Genomic DNA, 21,007 nt, shown 5'->3' with positions numbered 1-21,007 from the left:
GCCCCTCTCTGCCCCATGCATCATCCGCTCCAATCCTCTCCCCTCCGGGACTCTCCAGAGGTGGCAGCCATCACAGCTGGGCTGAGCTGGACAGTTGTGTGCAGCTGGAGACCCAGCTGAAGGAGAGGCACAGAGGAAGTTTGCTGTGAGAAGAGCAGGACCCTGTGTGTGTGTGTCACGAAGCGGGGGAGCAGGAGACACCGAGATGCACACAGGCCCACATTGTTCCCGCGAGGAGGAAATTATTAATTTGCTGGGATAAAGTCGGCAGCAAGTCAAAAACCCGTCTTTCCGAAACTCCAAAGAAAAGCCTTTCCCCCCAGCCCCGGTCTGTGCCAGCAACCCTGTCGCCTTTGTGCTGACAGACGGGCCCGACACAAGGGCGTCTGTCCGGGCACAATGTCCCCACACAAGGATGAAACAGAGCCCTGGCTTCACCCAGACGCCACCGCTCTTTCATTCCTTCTCAGCACTGGGGGGTTTCATGACACCACTCCTCTCCCCCCTCCCCGTCTGCCGGGCCGTAGGGGGCTCTTTCGGGGGCCCCCTCGCAAGCCGGGCCTTTGTCGGGCACTGTGGGAACAGAGGCGCAGGGATCAAGCCGCTTCCCTGTTTGTTTTCTCCGTGTCTTTTTAATGGGCGCTGGCCTCCCACCTCCCCGAGCTCGGGCCGGGAGCTTGAATGAAGCCAGATCTCTAGATGCATTCTTGTGCGTGTGCGCGAGTATGTGTGTGCGTGTGCGCGTGCGTGTGTGTTTTCTCCCTCATTTGGCACAAACTAAAGGATTCAAAGGGAAACCAGGCTTGGCAGCCGTGGGGGGAGGAGGGAGATGAAAGAGGGACTCGCTCCAGCTTTTCCTCCCAGTTCCCACACTCGGCGAGGCGCTGCAAAAATCTGGTAATCATTCCCAGCCGCACCTGGGCTGACAGAGCCACGGAGGAAATGAAGGCTATTTATAAACAGACAGGAAAAGGTTCCCGGTGCCAAACGGGGCCCCAGCGCAAGCATGGAGAGCGACTCCCCCATCGCCAGTGCCCAACGGGCCGGAGCCGAGCTGGCGAGACGGCCACCCCGTCTCAACCCCAAAGCTTCCCTGTCTCTCTACAGCGCCCAGTGGAACCCATTGCTTCTTCGTAGCACGGCATGCCAGAGCCTATGGCTGGGGCAACCCGTTGCAATGGCACCACAGGCAAAAGCCCACACGAAGGTGACCTTCCTGCCGTCCTACCCGCGCCACATTGCAGACGGCTGCCCTGTCCCCAGCGCGAGACATGCGGGCACTTGTCACTGAGGCAGTGGCGTCCCCCCAGCGTGCCCCCACAGATGCATGCACCCAGTGCCAACACGGCCGCCCCATCTCCCAATGCGCGGCACACTGGTGCCAAGGGAGAGAAGGGAGGACTCTTCCACTGGGAGCGGGTCTGCTCCGGAGCAACTCGGCTTTTGGGGTCTGTATTGGGGCGACGCTGTTCTCCACGGCGGGGGCTGAGAAACCGCCCGTGTGAACTGAAGAAACAAGCTTGTGTCTTTCCCACCGCCCTCCTCCGTCTCGCATTCCTCCCTTGCTATTCACCTCCTTGAGTGACAGCAGAAACCCCGCTGCAGAAGCAAGGAGGGGACAAAGCGGAGATGTGCCAGGCTCCCTGCCTCCTGGTGGCTTCCTCACGGTACAGCCCCGACAGCAACCTCAGGAGGACGTGCACAAATGTTCTGTTAGCCACCCAGCTCGGCTTGCTAGATACGGGAATTTGGACACAGCGAAACTATATACGGAAGTGGAATGAAAGCGCCCCACGAGCTCACTCGCTGCGATCTGCAAAGAGTCATTCTATTTATAATGAGCTCTGCTGGGAGTGAAGTGGTTCAGTGGGAAGAAGCCGACTCCACTTAAGCCCATAAAATTACACAGAAATATTATTGTCTCAAACACAGACACACTAATAAAAATAAATACAACAAAACCCTCAGCCTTTTCCCGTACGGCTCGCTCTACAGGCCTATGATTACAGGCCTGAAGAGCAAGCCACACGAGGAAAGGCTGACAGATACGGGACTGTTCAGCTTAGAAAAGAGAAGACTTTGGGGGGATTTGGTGGCAGCTTGCAAATATATCGGGGGAGAGCATCAGGGCTAGGCGAACAACTATTCACCAAGCGCCCCAGGGGAAGACCAGGAGCAACAGTCATAAACTCCTAGAAGGAGGTTTCAGACTGGATATAAGGGAAAACTTCTTTACAGTTCGAGTGACCGCTCTGGAATAGACTCCCAGCGGGCTGGTGCAGGCGCCTGCCCTGGACATCTTCAACAGGAGACTGGACGCTGTAAAACAGTAACTAAAAATAAAACCAAGCAAGAAAACAACATCTAACTCTTATGCTTGAAATGCTGAGTGCCCACAATAGAGGCTTGTCATCGTATTTAGGTAAGTGTGAAGTAGATCTGTACGGGTGGTGATCGTAGGTCCGTGTGTGATTAGACGGACACATTCATTTCTCAGCAAGCAGTGGGATAGTTCAGCATAGCCAGCTTATGCTCAGGAAGAAATCAGCTGAACAGTTCCCCTAATTTATACTTCATTTAAAATTCTTCTCTGTACAATTTCTCTGAATGCTTCTTAACCTATAATCTGATCGCTGTCTTCCTGAAGTTGTTTTTTTTAAAGGCTGCCTAGCTAGTCTGCAGCACATTTCCAATCCCTGACTGGATGGGCCTAATTCCCCGACACTGGTATCTGCACTTCAAAGTCAGAATGTGTCTCCCCAAATATCCTCTAACCTTCACACTTAATGCACTGCTTCCACGAACAGCCCTGCCAGGGAGTTCATTGCCTGGAAAACTTACGGTAAGCAATCACAAAGGGAGTGGAAATAAATTCCCCATTTATTTGGGCAACTGCAGATCCTTTTGCTGCTGTGGTGTAGGACGGTGCTCAAGAAGAGAGGGTCGGGAGAGCAGCTAGAAGAAAGGCGGGGAAGGGAGAAGGGAAGCATCCCTGCCAGGCAGGATTGTTCTCAGTACTTTTGCAGTTCCCTTTTTGAAGTCAAAGCTTATTTCCAGTTAGACTGTTAAGTCAGGGTGCTTTTTTGTACCAATCTCAAGGCTCATGTGCGCTCCCGAGTGGCCACTGGAATAATTTCCTGACTCCCATCAGCACAAGGATCAAAAGAAACCATCCATTAAGAAATGCTGGGGATTCGGAAGAAAGCTATAAATCCTGGACTGAAGCCTGGCACCAGCTTTTCTTCTACTTGAAAGGATCTGCTGATAGAGATGCGGAAACCCCTCCAGAGCAGAGACACAGCAACTGGCAATGGTTCTGCTGTTACAGATTAAACCAAAAAAATAAGCTATCCCTGCCAGGTGATTTTTTGCAGGGATGCCTGCCACGACATTAGAGTCTAAGCCAGTGTGGCTATGCTGATCAAAGGTGATTTTTCTTATACGCCTAACTGACAGAGCCGGGCCAGCACAATGATATTAAGTGCAGCTCACGCCCCAGGAGGACACCTTTCACTGGAGTAGTCATGCAACTCCAGGGTGCAGAAAACTCTTTGCCCTGATGACTCAATGGGTTTCAGGTGACAGCCCCACATCCATGATTTTAAAGGAAACGTCCTGTCACTTGCCAGGAATCAGGCAGGCTTGCTCTGCGTCAGGTCGGAGATCTTCAGAGGTCTGGGCACGAGTATATCACGCATCTCTGTCCAAAGCACGGAGAAGCCCCCTGCCTAAAAGGAGTTTTCTATTCATCTCATCTATTGCTATTCGTCTTATTTATTACCCTTCTTTCAGACACATGCTTGTCTGTACACTCCCTTCCTCTTACTTTGAAAAAGTGGCTCTCTCTGACTGCTCTTAAGGCAGGGCGGCTTAGCCAGACACTTGCCACACTGCAGGCCCAAATCGAGGGCCACCAGTTACCTTAATCAGGCATCTTCCTCTGCGGACACCTGCACTCCCTGGCTTTATGATGCCCTGTGACACAAGTTCATTCACTGCTGTACAGTCTCCCGTCTCTAAGCCTGTAAAGAGCAGCCCACACTGGTGATGCAACATCAGGCAGGGTGCCCTGCTTAATAGCAGTGCCCTGAATCAAAACAGGGCACAGGGACAGAAATACTAGCCATACTTTGCCATGTGCTTTGCTTTAGCCCAGTAACTAAAGGGTTATATCATCTCTCCTCCATGATCTATCCTCGCCAGGTAGATTAGCATGAGGTCACCTATACTGATTGCTTGTGACCAAACTGGGCCAAATTTTGCAAGCCCCAAGGGTGAGAGCAAGCTAGGTAGAAGACCTGTGTGTTTCTTCCGTCCATTAGCTCTCTCCCCATTGAGAGTTGGGGCAGGGAATTGTACAACGGTAATGAATCCTGCTTGGAACGGACCCAGCTCTGAGCTGGCTCTTGGCAAAGGAGAAAGCAATTTCCTGCATCAGCTGCACCAAGAGCCATTTTGCACTTGCCTCCTTCTTCAGTGGCTCCCTCCAGCAGGGCCGACTGAGTCCAGCCTCCCACGGCAGAACCATTTCGGGCTCCAGTGACAGACATCTCAGCGAGCACTGCTATAAATAGTGGCATCAGAGGAATGAGATGGCCAGGCTGCATGGATGCTGGCAGCAGCCCTGCCAGGGCTCAGATCAAGTGCTAGAGCCCGCTCCCTCAGCACACAAGCCTTCAAGCCCATCTTCAGGGACCCTTCCCTGGCATGTCAGCCTGTCAGAAAGGCTGTTCCTATTTGCCTTCTCTTGGTTTTCAACCAAATGCCCTGTTCCTATTTGCCTCCTCTTGGTTTTCAACCTATTAGCCCAGACCCGGTGCCATGCTAACATGGGAATACTGCCTCTGGCTCCAGGCCTGCTTTGCCATCTCTGCACCGTATAGAGACTCAGGTGTGCAAGCCAGCACATTCATAACTAAGACCAGACATCTCTGCTCAGCACCGCACTGTGCTGCCTAGATGTCCCCATTGAGATTTGGGACGCTAGTACTAGCAGGCCCCTAAAAAAAGGTGGATGCCTTAGCTTGGACACGGGTGGCTCAGCCTTTCACAACTATAGGCACTGGATTCATGGTGCTTCAGGGTGCTGCATTGCCCTGGGGTAGATCGGAACAGGAGGCAGCTGGTTGCGTGTGAAGACGCAGGCTATATTACTGACCGTGGGGGCAGGGGCGGTGTTGTGTGTCCGTAGCGTGCCAAGCACACCCCGGGGTCTCTACAGCAATCCAACCAATTCATTGCAACTCACGGAGCTGCTGTCAGCAGCTCTGCTTTACTGGCACGGTCCGTCTCTCAGCAGACATCACTGCGTTCCCCATTTGAGATCCTCTTTTGAGAAATGGGGAGGCTGGCAGAACAGAGAGGTCAAGGGACACAAGTCACCCATGGCTGAATCAGGTATAGAGCACAGGGGATCAAATGCTTTGGCCCACATTACCCCCCAACTCTGCTGTTCACCAGGGTTATTACTAGTATTATTCGTGCACAGGCCTCATCAAAATCTTGGCATTAAATCCCAGGCTTGGGTAGCCTGTTAATACTCCCAGCTGTTGATTACTTCATCAACATGTGTGCTGACAATACGTGACAGGCAGAGCAATGCTGGCTCTGCTCCGCCTCCACCTTTTACTTCTCCAAAGCCCTATTTAAAACAGGCCGCTTGCAAAACCCACCCCCTCCGCAAAGCCTGTACGGCAACGCGAGCAAATGGGAGCTGAATAACAATTCATCCTCTGCAACAACAAACCCTGGCCCACCAGAGGCTGGCTCCACTGCTGCATCCCAATTTCTCCCAGCATTTAGCATGCTGTTATATCAGTTAGCTTCTGAGCCCAGTAAGGGACCCACACCCTGGAGTCAGCGGGGCTATGTATGCATGGCGGCGGGTGCCACCCACACCATGCAGATGCCAGAGCCGTAGGCTTAGCCGACGGCAGGGAGCGACTCTATCTAGCTTGCTGCTGCCGCCAGTGGGTGACGCAGCTGGATTCTGCAGTCAGATGCCGGCTATAACACTGCGCGGCATTTGGGACGGACGCTTTAAAGAGCCCCAATCAAAACAGACACACGCAAGAGTACTCTGCTAAACTCCCATGCAAGTTAGCGTGATCCAGGCCAATGGCAGAGATGCCGCGCTTGGACCGAGGAGCATTCTTTTCCTATATTTGGTGGGGCCTGAAGAATTGGTTTTCCCCTCTGAACCCATCTACTCTCATTTATCTGGAGGGGAGGAGTCGCTAGTACTCAGCCAGCTCGAGTTGCACTCTGCCTATTTAGATAGATCGGGGGTTTCAACAGCAATAAATCTCCTTCCAAAAGGTTTTTTTTTCTATTTTGTGCTTCCCACCTGCTGACTGGATGAGGATCGGGTTAACAGAAGCCTCCTGCCGAGGGCTAGTTTTATCCAGAGTCCTGGTTATACCAGAAGACTAGTTCCAGAAGCCACCCGGCTTGCTGCGGCACTCCTCCAGCCACTGCCCGGGGAGGTCCAGCTTTCCAAAAGCTTCTCCAGCTCATAGGCAGCACTTTTTAGCAAGGTCCCCAGCCCCTGCTGAGTGTCTGATTGGCCCTGCAATCCCCAACTCCCCTTCCTCACTCACCGAAACACCTGTGGGGGCCTAAGCAGAGGATTAAATCCTTTTGTGCTGATCACACCTGACCTGCAGCACGGATCACTCCAACAGGCAAGGCGGGGTGCAACCAGATGCAGTTTATTACACATAAACACCCATGATCATTTCCACGAAGGCATCAGCTCATTCACAAATAAAACCACCCAAAGACACAGATGTGGAACCCCACAGCAATGAGATAACAGCCAGGGCTGTCTTCCTGCCAGGCTGGTGCAGGAAGCAAGCCACCAGGCCATCAGAAAGGTGGCAAGATGGGACAGCAAGTCCTGCAGACCTGTTGCGGGGGGTTGCTGGCTGCCGGCAGGGTTGAAAATCCATCCTGGCTCAGGAGAGGGCAGGTGTAGCACAGGCAAGTTGCAACAGCAGTGAAAGCCACTTCAGCCAGCCAGCCAGCGTGACATGAAAAACACCTTGCAGAGCAATAGGAAAAAATATTGCAACAATCACACATGACAACAGTCCAAAATCCCACCAAAGCCATGTAAAGAGTGGGGGTTGGAGCTTCTCTGGGCATCGTTCCTCAAAGTCCTGCATTTTCTGAGGAGCGTCCTGGCTGCCCACTCACAACAAGCACTGGAAACAGGGGACAAGCGATGGAGCTACAGCTTCGTAGTGGAAGCGAAGGAAATAAAAGGCAAAGCAGGAGCTGCCTGGCGAGCTCGTTCCAGGTCCTCTGTAATTATTCTCTGGTCTTAAGGGTTGGAAACAAAATGGAAGGGCGAGGCAGGCAGTCCCCAGAAGGACACAGCGCTGGCACTGTGCACGCCCTGCCCTCCAGCTACCCAACGCTGCCGCACATTTGCTCTCCGGGAGCTAAAGGTACCGAAAACTGAGGCTTTCCCCCCTGACAGCTCAATCCCTGTTACACCATGTCAGAAGTGGCAAACCCTCTCCAGCATGAAGGCCCAGTTTGAAACATGCTCTTTTACACCCCCGTATCCACGTCCCCACAGATGCCCATGATTTATCATGTGTACATGTATAACTTTATGCAGCCACACACAGCCAGCTGCCTACAAACCTATATTCCAGTTGCTCTCACACACGTCCACGTTCAGTCACACGTGTATTCTGACAATTGATAGGCACAGACAGATACAATCTCACGAGATTTCAACCATGGATCCACTTTTTGTTCCTGTTACAAGGTCATCTTCTATGGGGAGGACCCGGTACTGATCTAGACTACTTGTGAGATGCACTAGGAGCATTTCCAAGAGGTCCATCAGTGCCAACCTGCATGAAACACCTTGGAAAGGTTTATATGGAAGCCATACTGGTAGCTCAAGACATCTGTTGAAAGGGTCTCTGGTAGACTGCATGGACCCCAACATCTGGTTTTTGCATTAAAAAAAGCCAAAAACTTGATAATCAATGTCTTAAAAGGGGTTCCCCTCTATACTTTGGATTTACAGCTTTCCTTTAAGGTGTTTGCAACCCAAACAGTGCAAGATAGAGAAGCTTAAAGTGCAACGAACCAAATAAAAAGTGAAAATTGTTCATCTTTTCCTTGTCTGAGCAGAATTCAGTGCAGGGAGCAAACCAGCTAGATCCGTGGTGAAGATTTCACCAGGTTTTCAATATTATTTTAATTGAAATATAATAATCCTCACCCTAACCTCATTCTCAGGTATAGCTGAACTCTTTAAGCTGACACTGCGCTCCTTCTCAAAGAAGGTTAAAAAAGCAAAGCAAAGAATAATTAGTCAGCAGCAAGCACATAGCGTGGGGAATTTTAGCCCAAGTAGTTCACATCTGGCAAAGTTACAAGCAACTGAAAACACAGTCTATAATGGTAGGCAGCTTCAGCTATAGAAATTGCATTTGAGCCACCTTAATGATAACACAACACAAGGGGTAGATGATGCTTACCCTGATCATTCCCTTCAGTCTGGTCCATCATGTAATCCGAGTTGTAAGAGCAAGCCTTCTGCTGCTTCTGGAATAGCCCTCAAATGCATTTTTCTTTTAATTAATCTTAAAACATAAAGGTGGTAATCTCTGTTAGCTGGAAAGAATTAGGCAGAAGGTAGGGCAGGGCACTCTCTTAGGGTGTGTACACACATATTAAGTCAACTTAAAAGAAAGGGACTTAACTAAGGCAACTTAACTAACTAGTGGCAGCATAGTGACATGCTATGTTGTTGTACAGCGTGCTACAGCGATGTAGCAATCACACGGATCTAGATATAATTGCTGACTACGTTGCCATAGCTGTGTACTCCCTGGTTATAGCATGCTGCTATGGAGGCATGGTGGCAAAAGCTAACCGTGCGCCACGCACACGGTGCAGTAACCACCTGTACTGCACTGTGCTTTAGTAGTTCCAAAAGGAAGTACTAAAGCATGGCGACATGTAGATGCACCCATAGGTAAGCCATGCTGCAGTGTACACATGTACAGCTTCCACTACGTCAACCAGCTAAGTCAACTTAACTAATGTGACTCCAAATAATGCATCTCAGAGGTGTATTATCTTGTGCCACATTTAAGTTGACTGCTGCACGTACATGTGTACGCTCTGACACTGAAGTCAACTTAAAAAATTTAAGTCGGCTTGACTGTCAGAAAGTTAGTACGTGTGTGTATCCCCTTAGAGACTAACTGGTTCAAAGACACAATCTTTTGTAGGCCACAACCTACTTTGGCAAATGCCATTTGAGAAGACAACAGCACTAACTGTTAATTGGAGATGTGAATCTTTCCCATCCTGTACCAGAAGCCTCTATCCTGGGAGACAGAATAGGCTTGATGCACTGACCAGAGAAGAATTACCAGTTGTAGACGGGGCTCAGTTTGAATGAAAAAAGATCCAGTTTTCACCCGATGACAGACCCAGGCTCGAGTTCCTTGCTGAAGCAGCTGCACTGACTTCAAGATAACTTGGCTTAGCTATCTCTCAGGACTGTTGCACCCAACTTGCATATGATCTTTAGCTTCCTTCCCACCAACACAGAAACCACACTTTCAAAAGTGGCTTTTCATTTTAGGTGCCTCAGTTTTGGATGCCCCAGTCAAGATACCTAAGCCCACAAGAGAGCATCTCCATATAAGACACTTAGCTGTGGAACCCAGATGTGAAAATTTGGGCCAAACTTTGAGTAGGAATTGGGCTTGTGCCCTCTATTATTGTTTTTATGAGGTTATTTTTTCCTCATTGTTTCTATTCTTCACTTGGTGCTACTCGAGTTGAGAAGACGGCAGCAGTCAAGGACAATGAGAGATGCAGACTCTTATATGGCTGTGCACTCAGTGCAGGAATTAATGGGGAGCTCCTCGGGGCTCCCCCACCTCCACCTCTGGGTCCCCTAAAGCAGAGGGGCAGGCATGCTGGGCTTGGGCATAGGCTGACCCTGAGGCATAGCAGCAGAGATGATGGCCACAGAGGTGGGGCAGTGGCTGAGGAGCTGGCAAAGGAGCCAAGCTTGAGATGCTGGGGGTGCCATGTGTAGACCCTGACTAGTATGGAGGTCAGTGCTGGGCTAGAGGGACAGAAATCATCAGTAAAGTGCAAGACATAAAGGCCAAAGGGAGCTTTTCAGTCAACCCCCTCTCCTCCCTCCAGACATGGCACCTGCCACTTCAGTAGCTTCACTATTAATCACAGAGGACACTTGGATCATTGCATACATCGACGCATAGCGGACTGGCCGGTGACGGCATGCACCGAACCCTGGCCAGCGAGCATGTCCACTGCAGTTCGCCGGCCCCGTCACTCAATGTCCTTGGCTCGCTTCTTTTCTGCCATCCGCCTCTGTTTCTGTGCGATGCCATAGGGGACGTGGGCTGCGACGGTGCCCATCTCCTGAGCCCCCTCCACGTGGAACATCTGGTCATCAAAGAAGATGTGAGGGCGGATCTTCTCTAGCAGGGGGCCTTTGGGGGCCCCGGCCAGGAAGAGGGCTTCATCTGTTTCTAGTCCCCAGCTGCGGAGAGTCTTTAGGGCACGGGCCCCCGAGCTGGCTGCGCTCCTGGCGGTGACGAGGTAGGTGCGGATCGGACACTCCAGCCTCAGCCCCTTGGAGTAAAACTTCTTCTGCAGCTTCCCCAGGGCTTCCAGAAAACCTTTCAGGGGGCCCTGGTGAAGCAAAGAGAAACAGCCATTCACCGACACCATCATGTCTATCCTTTGCTCCATGCTTCGATCCGTTCTCGTGGCAGGGAAGAGGCCTCTCCCACCAGACCTGCCCCGAGTCCCAGCACAGAAGAGCCAAGATCACGTCCTCACGAACACAGCCTCAGCCTCCTCCCACCCGCCCTGCCCCAATCCCTGCACCGGCTGCTGGAGCCCGTGGAGCGGGGAGCCCGTTCTCGGTGCTCCCTGTCCCAGGAGCCGACTCCTGGTGCCGTACCTGGGCCAGAGGCTTGTTCTCATAGGTCTTCTCATGCTCAAAAAACATGTCGAGGCCGTGGGCCTTCACAATCTGCTCCGACTCGTCCGAGAACAGCACAGCATCCCCATCGAATGCCACCCGCAGCTGGTTCTCCGGCACCATCACGTCTTTGCTGGGGTTGAAAATGGTGGCAGCGGCAATCCCTTTGGGAAAGGAGAAAGGGAGGCATCAGGCAGCATCCCTCCGTGACCCAGTCTGCCACCGCAACCTTGCTACCACAAAGCACAGCCACAGCGACATAGCGTCGTAATGGCACGGAGACAGAGCAAAGCGACTGGCCCCCAGCCTGGACGTTCACGTCCCCCCTGCCACGCACAGCCCCAGCGGAGGGGGATATCAGAGTCACTGTTCTTCACCCGGCTGCACTAGGTCAACCAGCTGCGGGCTGTGCGCTCCTCCCTCTACCGCCCAGAGCGGGACCGTGAGACTCACCCTCTTCAATGGCCTCACTCACTTTCTCGCAGTCGGACGAGAGGTACAGGTCGGTGTGATAGGCCTTCAGGTAGCAAATGGGGCTGTTCCCTCCCGTCATGCAGAACCTCTCGATGAACAGATCTGAGGACAGAGGCACCAAATCAACCCGGGTCCTAGCCACCGCCACAGGTGGGGAGGCAAACCGTGCAGCTGGGGGGCTCCCCCCCTCGCGCCCCCTGGCATCAGGCCAGTGGGAAGAGATGGCAAATCAGCCTGGAGCAGCAGGGTTACAAGAAAGGTGGGGCCCAAAGTAGCACGGTTGAGGCCCTGGACCAGCCCCATCATACAGACGCTGATGCACAGCAATGCCGCTAGGACATGCTGCCTTCCAGCTGGTGGCTACTGCCCGTCACTTCCCAACACCTGGCAGCAGTTGGCAGCTCCTTTAGAGGGATTCCCTAGTACTACCCTCTTGCTAAACCTCCTCCACCCAGATGCAAGAAAACCCCAAGCATGCAGAGGATCCTGATGCAGAAGCATCAAGGAGAGAGGCCCAAGGCTACAGCGATGGCCTGGGACTCAACAGAAGGAAGGGCGTTCTCTTCCCAGTCAGCCCCTGGCCTTGCATATGGTACTTTCAGTACCTCGGTTTGCCCATCTGTATATTGGGGGGGTTGCCTCTGACCTTTATAAAGTGCTTTGGGATCCATTGACAAGGCACAAAGTAAAACTTAGGTGTTCTAATTATTGTTGCGGTGCTTCACCACCCTCCTGCCTGCCTCTCCTTTGGTTTCTGGGGTTATCTATACTGAGAACTCGGTTCTACCCCCAAGTCAGAGCAAACCCCAAAGGTGGTCTGAATGTGTCTGAACCTCCTCAGAGGGACTTGGAGTCTGAAACAAGAAAGCAATGCCAAGGTGTTTGATCTGGATCGGGCTATCCCAGTACCCACGGACTGCCCTACTGGTTCTGTCTGGGGCCCAAAAAGAGATGGACCGAGATGGGGATGATGTGGCCAAGCTGTTTAAAGAGCTAGAACCTGGATTCCTGGTTTATTGGAAGCCTTAACAAGCTGGGAGGTTTGATCTATAATGTTTTTAGTCCAAACCACTGGACTTTGGAAGCTGGGTGAAGCGAGACAGCTTTTCCCTCCGGCTTTGTTTCCATCTCAGTCACTCCCCAAAACTGCACTAGCCAAGGTGATTTCAGTGGCTCTGTCTCAGGGGCAGGGTTGTTCCATGCTTACCATAATGATTGATGCTGTTGATCAGACGCACCCCAACCTGGGCATGGTTATTGGTCATTAGGACGATATCAAAGAGTTCTTCACTCTCGGGATAGAGCTCTCGCAGCTGCGTGTTGACAGCTTCCAGCGCCTACGCCACCAAAGGAAGGCAGGGTAAGGTAGCAATCCAGCCACCCGCCCCCCAAAGCCAAGAGACAATTCCCATTTTATTTGCTAAAACATGCAGATTTGGGTCAACCAAAGCCATATGGAAACACGTGTTACATTGGACCACTCTGGGCCCCTAAATCTAATTTTTTTCCTGGAGAAAGTCAAAACATTTTGCTTTGTCATCTTCAAAAGGAAACGCTTTAAATTCTCATTTTGAAAGGACGTTTGGAGAATACATTTGCCCAGATTTACTTTGAAATATGTTTAAAATGTCTCAAAAGGCCCCAAATGAAATATTTCCTTTGATCCAAAATGACCTGGTGGTGGTGGCTGTTTCAGGAAGAAAACTGTAAAAGTATCATTCCAAGTATCTGGGTTTTCTAGACCCAGATCGACCCGGGTCTAGAAAACACTACTTCGCCAGCATGAAAGACGGGCATTTGATGTTTAATTTTTTTGTTGTTACTTGCCCAAGACACCCCCTCTCTTTCCTGCCCAGCAAAGGTGTACCGCCTCCTCTGAGCTGAGTTCTGCTCTGTGATACCATCGTGAATTCAGACTAACCCCCTTCCAGTCAATATGGTTCTCAACCGTCCTAGACTCCAGGCACCCCCATTAGACTCCAGGCACCCCTGACTATGAATACTCGAGGAAGTCTTCTGTTGCAAAGAGCCCGGAAAGCCTACAGCAGGTTCCAAAATGCTTTTTTGACTCTCTGGATCCCTATTTGGGGATCACCAGCAGGTGTTCACACACCTAGCAGTGCTAATATTGTGCAGCACCCTTAAGAGGATCTCGTGGCACTCCAGGGTCTGGGGCACCCTGGTTGAGGACCACTGCACAAATGTGATGAAGCAGACTGCTCTAATGCTGGGATCATCCCCGGTTTTATCCAGCACACCGCAAGCCCTGCTTGGAAGGTGAAGAAGCTTGGAAAGGCGGGGATCTGAGCTGGGGATGCAGAAAAGGAGCTTACCTTGACGAAGGCGAAGGCGGCGCCAGGTAGGAAGGGTTCGCTCTCATGGTCCAGCTGGTATTTCACATACGCCTCCACCCCTTTCTCGCTGTAAATCTTCTGCTCCTCCTCCATACGGAACAGCGCCCGCGACGACACGGCAATTGTTATCGCGTTCTCAGGCTTTGGCTGCACGACAGAGAGGGAGGGGGGCAGCGTGAAACTTCTGCATGTAGGATCATACGTTTTCCATCCTCATTTCCCTGGACATAGGCCCGATTCCATCCCCACGGGGTGTTAGCAAATGTCGCAAGCGAACGAGAAGAGGGGCCTTCCTCAGGAATCAAGAGTCACTCAGTTCTGGAGTCATATTTAGATATTTGGGGCCTGGGTGTATCTCCAGAAAAAACAAAACCCTTGCCACCTTCTCATCCCCAGTTACAATCCCATCCAGCACAGCCGGCTTAGCCTGGGATTCACATGGACGGGTTTCTTCCGCTTCAGTTGGGGATGCCCGAGTGCACTGGGAATCACACACAAATCTATGCTGCTCGGAGGTCATCGGCAGCGAGCCAACGTGTCAGTCGTGAGCGCTCTGTCCCACGGTGCCTTCTGAGCTGGAACATTTCCACGTCTTGCTTTCTGGGGTTTCTCAGATCTGAGGCTCTTGGAATCAGCATCCTTGGCCCCATGACCTAACTAAGCTGAGATATTCACATTCCCTGTGCTTTTATCGGGGCTGCTTGGAGCTCACCCGGCACTTGTCCAGATTCCCCCTACGGTCCCCCCACAAAGAAGTCTGGAGGCAGATTGCATTGAAAGTGCTGGGGTCTAGCTCCTACTTCCAGGCAGAACCCATTCTCCTTTGATGCTAAAGGCAACATAAAGACCTGGTATAAGTGGCTGCAACCCAGTTAAAGACCTTGAAGAGCACATGCTTATACCAGTTACAATTTGGTCTCTCGAGAACGTCTATGCCAGATTGGAAAATTATGGCAGGAACATGACATGAAAAGTACAGTGAGCTGCCTTTAGTGATCTTACATGGTCTCTGTTGATAAAAACCCCTTGATGCGTTCCAAGGGGCTATAACTTCACAGTCACAATTGCACCGGTGCATTCTGCGATGCCGGGGTTACATTTCCCATCATGTCCAAGACTGCTGCTGCAAGGGTTTCTAGGTAAATACCAAACACTGAGCACTGCATTGTGAGAGGGAGTCAAAAAAACCAATTTAACCTAGTGCTATGGCAAGACTGACGGCTGTTCCCAGGATGGATGGAAAAGGCTGACTCAGCCATATCTGATCTGCCAGGACTACGTCCCAGGTGTCAAAACCGACCCCTGCCCACAGTAGCTGTGTGCAAATGGAACATGGTGACCAGGTGTTGCAAGGTCAGGGTGCTCCCTGCAACCGTTAATAAATGGTAATTGTAAAGGGCCTGCTCCAAAGCCTAGTCAAGCCCACAGGAGCCCTTGCATGGACTTCACAAGGTGTGGACCAGGCCCCAGTAAAGCTGGAGGCACTTCACAAGTAGAATAAAGACATAGCCTTTCTGAAGAGGAGAAGGCAATACAGATCCGAGTGCATCATCTCAGCTCCAGCGCCTTGCCTCCGAGAGCAAACGACAGGCATTCAGCTTGGCTAGCCGTTGCCAGATGCGGAGGCAAATTGTTATCGATTGCAATGCTCAGCAGTGAAGCGATTCATTTTTTGTAGCACTTGGGCTGACAACAATCAGGAGGGAATCCCAAATGGAGCCAAGAATGATCCAATCCTGCCTGTGATAAAGTCCTCAACTGGGGCAGAGGCACGGTGTGCCGCCACAAGGGAAAAACCTTGGCACTGGAGACGTATCGAATGGGTTTCTGAGCAAGTACTCAGCTGGTTTGGTGCCTGCATGTGAGAGATGCGCTGAAAAACTGGAAGTGGTTCTGTATTACAGGAAAGAGGGCCGCATCTGTGCCAGCATCAAAGTGGAGAACCCTTCTCTCCCTTGGTCAAGGACCTTGACTTAACACTGCAACCCTCTTCAATCCAGAACGAACAAGAAGGTTCTGGGCGGTTAACCAAATACCTATTAACCCCAGATAAAACTGTCAGTGGAGCCAGAGAGGATTAGACACCCATTTCTTCTTGAACCCGAATGGGAAAAGGGTGTCTAACTCCCTTAGGCTCCTTTGGAAAACATCTCTGGACAAATACATAATTCATTTGGCCGTGTGCGGCATTGCCGATAGCACCGCTGATGCAAATGTTAGGCTTAGTCTAGGCAAGTGAATTGTGACTATTTTTAGATCTGCTTACGCAGCAGGGGTTGGTTATTAAGTCATCACGGGCCAGTTTTTAACACTAATCTGTATTAATTAATAACTTTGGCACCATGGACCATTTATTAGCTACAATATTAATAACTCATGGGCCAGTCCATCACTAGCCTGTGGCAGTAAATCCAGTTGGCTAGCAGAGGTCTTAGTTCCTCAAAGGCCTGAGATATTTAGCCGGGGAAGCAAAAGAGCAGCTTGTGCCATGGGATATTTCTTTCCATTTCCTAGTTTGTGCAGGACAGCAGGAAGCGCGGCTTCCGGCTGCAACCAGGCAAGAGCTTCTTGCGAGATGAAAGTGGGTCAGGGTTGTCTGTCTCAACCCTTATTCCATATTGGATCAGACAGATGCGTGTGGCCGCGGCAGCCTTGCAAGGCGTGACGCAGAGAAGTCTTGGTCTCCTTTGTGTTTTCACAAGCATGCACCAACGGTTCTCCATGTTGCACACACCTTGCACGGCTGGATGTGTTTGGGGCAGCTGTGAACAAGGCTCTCAAGGTTCTTTCTTTGCCGGTCAAGGCGAAAGCCCTCGGGAGGGCAATTTAGGAGGTAATAAATGCAGCAATAAATGGATCTGGAAGCTGGATGCCCTGCTGGATTCCACCCTACATTTCTGGAGCTCCCGCTGCGGTCTAGCATGGACCTTCTGCCTAGCAGTCCGGCACCGCTTCGGTTTGCCCTCCGGGGAGATCTGACCTACTGGACGTTGTTCACACCTGTTAAATAACACCTTGTACCTCTACTGCACCTCCTAGAGCAAAGCCTTACACTGAAACGGAGGAAGCTTCATACCAGGGCTAGATCAAGATTTCAGTTCTGCGGGAAATTCTGATATTAAAAAAAAACACCTCATTCTGGTTCCAAAGAGAAGGCCCAAGGTTGGGATTTTCTTTCAAATGAAAGCTTCTGCTTAGGACCATGGAAACATTTCCCTTTTTACCCTGTCATTTTGATTTAGTTTCACCCCCCACTCCCATTCCTACTCATAATATATATCAGCAGTGTATTAAAGTATCCAGCTTCAATAGTATTTTGTGTTTTTAAAATAGCAATCTGAGCTGGGCCCCTCCTCCGTCTCCTCCATCAGCAGGCTGGGGTTAGTATCCCTAACCCAATAAAGAACTGAGACATGAAGAGTATAAATGATTGCCCAGGCAGCCCTCTGGACCAGGACCCAGGAGTCCACACTGCTGTAACCTAATCGCCAGACACGTACATCTTTGAGTGGCCTCCCATCACCACTCCATGCTTGTGTCGGAAACCGAGGGCCCTGCACGGCGTCCCATCCTCGCCTGCCCCCCTGCCCTTCGTTGTGGGTGGGAATGCACAAAGCCAGGAAACTGCACGGGCTGGAATAAAGGCTGTTTATCCCCACAGCAACATCCAAGGTTAGTCAAGGTCTGTTCAAGCTTGTCATCAAAGGCACATTTGGGAAGCAGCTGGGGGGCTTTGCTCAGCTAAGTCGATCTGGATTCTGCATTTTGGAATTAATATATAGGTCAGCCGTTTCATCCGCCTCCCATCCCACTGCACCATTGGGCCCAAGCCCTGCCTACGCAAATGTTGCGGCTGGCCCCTTGCTCCTTAAAGGCTTAAGCAAGCCCTGGCCCAACCACTCGCTGACCATAGCGCTCAAGGCTGCCATGGGACTCCAGGGCTATGCATCCCTTCCCTTTGTCCTGAATGAATTCAAGAGATGATGCTCCACCAGTCCAGTCTCTGCCTGTTACATTCATATTCCCATGGATACAATTCCTAAATAGCCTTCTAGGGATCAGTGCCCAAGTCCCAGAAATCCTAGAGGCCACTTTGGATGCTGATCGGGGATGTGATTTCCAGGTAACAAAGGCAGGGGGAAATAGGAGCAAAGTCATCCCGGCACCAGTGGGCCCAAAGACAACCCTCCCTTGAACGCTTCCCAGAGCTGAAGGCAGGTCCCAGCTCTCATCCATGAGAGCCAAACTGGGAGACATGGGCTGCCCACTACTGGATCTAGTTCTCAAATGGACAACAGAGTGCCCTGGGCCCTCCGGCTCAGGGATTGGGTTACAGTCGGGGGAGATGACTGGGATGTTTATGGGCTTCCCAAGCACATTATAAATAAGGCAGAGAGATGCCTTGCTGCATTTGTCACTGGCTGAAGCAGCTGCCTGGCAGGGTGGGCCAGCCAGGCCCAGCACTATAGCGTTGCTGGGGAAACTCCCTGCATGGCTGCTGGTACCTGCACCCTGCCTGGCACCAGCCCCTACGCGCCCTGGGCATTTAACCTCGGGGCAGAACCCCCCAGAGAAGATTCAGCAGCAGCCGGAGGGCACATGGCTGGGGAGGTACAATGTGGGATCTCAGCTCTGCCACTGGCTTCCTGCAAGATCTTGGGCAAATCACTTCAAGCACTCCATGCCTCAGTTTCTCCACTTGGAGAAAGATGATCCGTGCTAGTCTCTGGTGGGCGGAAAGTTTGCAAAACTGTCTGTGAGGTCTGCGTGGAGCTGCCTGACAGCACAGCCGCTGTCACCCAGCGGGCTCATCCCCGCTCTGCTCCTGCACGGGCTGAAGGCAGATGCCCCAGCACTATGCGCTGGCAGACAGAACGGGACTTGGGAAACTGCAGGTCTACTTGTGCCCACTCAAGGTGCCCCAGCCCCACAGGTGGCTGCACCATCTCGCTGCTCTGAAGCCGCTGTCTCTGTCAGAGCTCACACCTGAGCGCACAGGCAAGAGGTGGCTGGATCCCTCCCCAGGGGCAGGTTTTCCCCCCCAAGTCTGGGGTTTCCAGCTTGGATCGGGCCAGGGGCTGGTACCTTGCCTCTGGCAGCGGCCGGTGGCCAGGAGCTCAGAGAAGGTGCAAGGAGCAGAGGCATGCTGGCCAGCTGGCAGGGCTTTGATCCCAAGCACGGGAGCTGAGGCCAGCTCACGCCCTGCTCCAGAGGGATTTCGTCCCTTCCCCTTCTCAGGCGGATGGGCTCCTGGATGCCCCGGCGCACAGGAGGGCTGCGGGCGCTTCCCTAGAGGACGTCCAGACCCAGCTGCGCCACGGCTCCTGCGCTCAGGGAGGAAGCTAAGCAGGCGGCTGTCCTCGCTCCTGCAAATCTGGGATCCGATTTAATCCGCTAGAAGCTGGAAACCCAGCCTGCTGGCTCTCCCGTCGCAGCCGGGCACCGCGGCGCTGCCAAGGTGGGCTCAGGCGGCTGGGCCCAGGGCACGGCATGTTCTCGGGCCGCGGGCAGCACAGCCGCCCTCTCCGCTCTGCCACCTGGGCAGGTGGATGAGCTGGCTCCAGCCTGCAGAGGCAGCTCCGGGGCCGGGGGAGCCACAGGCCCCCGGGGTGGGGAGGGGGCAAAGCGCTTACGGATTTGGGCTTCTTCCTGGGGCTCGGAGTTTGGTGCGAAGTCTGGGCTCCCTCCCGGGGCCGCGGGCGGCCGGCGTCCTGCTGCCCCTCCGGCGCCGAGCATCCTTGCCCTTGCCCTTGCCCTTGCGCCTGCCCTTGCCCTTGCCCGGCCGGCTCCATGGGCTGCGCGGCCCGGCGGCGCCCGGCTGAGCCGCTCGCTGCTCCGCAGGCGCCGCCCCCGCTTTATACGGCTCGGCCGCCGCCGCCCGCCCGCGCCGAGCACCGCCGCGCCGCTCGCCCGCCCCGGCCCCGGCCCCGGCCCCGGCTGCGGGCACTGCCGGCTCGGCGGCAGCTGCAGCTGCCTTGTAGGCGGGCGCAGACGAAGACGTTTCGAAACAGTATCATCTGTAACGTGTGTCCGCGCCCGGGCACCGCTCCGGCTGCTCTCTGAGCACGGCCGGGGGCAACGCAACGGGGCAGCCTCCTGCACCGCCCTCCCTGGGGCCCACCAGTCCCTGGCCGGCTGGCGTGAGACGGGGCGCTGCGTCTCCTTTGGGCTCGTCTTTATTCGAGGACGTGCAGCGCCAAGCACGGTCAGCGGCAATGGGAGCAGCAGCTTCCACAGCCCTCCCTGGGACCCACCAGTCCCTGCCCGGCTGGCATGAGACAGGGCGCTGCGTCTCCTTTGGGCTTGTCTTTATTCGAGGATGTGCAGCGCCGAGCACGCTGTGGCCAGGATCCCTGTAGTCCCTGGAGTAGCAGCCTCCACAGCCCCCCCGGGACATGCCACGGCTGGGTCAGGCAGCACTGGGCTGGTGCCTCCTCTCTCCAGGCCCAGGGGACACACCCTGTGCATTTGCTAATGGGACCAGCCCAAGCCTTTATTAATGCAACCTGCTAATAAACCTCCTCCTGGGGGGCTCTGTTCGTCCCATCCACGCCCCTCTCCTGGAGCCCGATGCAGCCCAGGGACCAGGTGGCACACAGCCCTGGTGCAAACCCTTGGTCTACAAGCATGGACGCGCCTGCAGGGCAGGACTGCCCCTGCACACAGCCAGGTCTGGGTCCCGCAGGGCTGAATGTGCCCTGATGGCTCGGCGCATCTCGGGCAGGGTCAGTGAATGGGGCAGATGCTCTGTCCCTGCCCGGTGCTGCAAGACCAGCCCAGAGCTCCACCCGTGCTGGAGGACGCAGGGCCTGGGCCTCGGCTGTTTCACCTACAGACCAATACGGCATCAGGTGAGGCTCTAGCCCCGACCCCTCACACGCTGTCACAGCTCGGCGCTCCCCAACCGGTTGAGCCCTGGGGGGACAGCAGCCTCCTGGCAGTAAAACACGCTGGTCCCCAACACAGAGCCAGGGGCCATCTGTGGAGGTGGAAACTGGGCAGCACAGAGTTGCACAAGGGGAGAGACCGTCCTTTCCCCGTCACAGATGGCCCCTGTGACAAATAGACCCAAGGAAAGAGCTCCAGACTGGGCCGATGCTAAGGGCACCAGCCTCCGACTTCTGTCCATTCTGTAGCCAGTGAAGACCCGGGGCTGGGCCTCACGTGTCACAGT

General features: G+C 53.3%; 1 protein-coding gene across 1 annotated transcript; it reads right to left on the bottom strand.

Annotated features, from left to right (window-relative positions):
• Positions 1-6,689: 6,689 nt before the first annotated feature.
• Positions 6,690-19,679, bottom strand: NT5C1A (5'-nucleotidase, cytosolic IA). Its single transcript, XM_014611106.3, has 6 exons — positions 19,467-19,679; positions 13,813-13,980; positions 12,687-12,816; positions 11,459-11,581; positions 10,985-11,169; positions 6,690-10,710 (listed from the first exon to the last, which is right to left on the bottom strand). Exons 1-6 carry the CDS (start codon positions 19,623-19,625, stop codon positions 10,345-10,347), a joined length of 1,131 nt encoding a protein of 376 aa, XP_014466592.2. The 5' UTR covers positions 19,626-19,679; the 3' UTR covers positions 6,690-10,344.
• Between the last annotated feature and the right edge of the window lie 1,328 nt (positions 19,680-21,007).

Source organism: Alligator mississippiensis, chromosome 6 (assembly GCF_030867095.1).
Source record: "Alligator mississippiensis isolate rAllMis1 chromosome 6, rAllMis1, whole genome shotgun sequence".
NCBI lineage: Eukaryota > Metazoa > Chordata > Crocodylia > Alligatoridae > Alligator > Alligator mississippiensis.
The sequence above is the reverse complement of the archived record's forward strand: the minus strand, read 5'-3'. Positions and strand labels throughout refer to the sequence as shown.

Bases quoted from the DNA above. Each gene is read 5' to 3' on its own strand.
- NT5C1A (XM_014611106.3), bottom strand. From the start codon at position 19,625: ATGGAGCCGGCCGGGCAAGGGCAAGGGCAGGCGCAAGGGCAAGGGCAA. The intron at 11,582-12,686 runs GTAAGCATGGAA...CTCTGTCCTCAG, and splicing joins CAACAGCATCAATCATTATG to ATCTGTTCATCGAGAGGTTC. The intron at 10,711-10,984 runs GTACGGCACCAG...TTGCTTCACCAG, and splicing joins AGAACAAGCCTCTGGCCCAG to GGCCCCCTGAAAGGTTTTCT.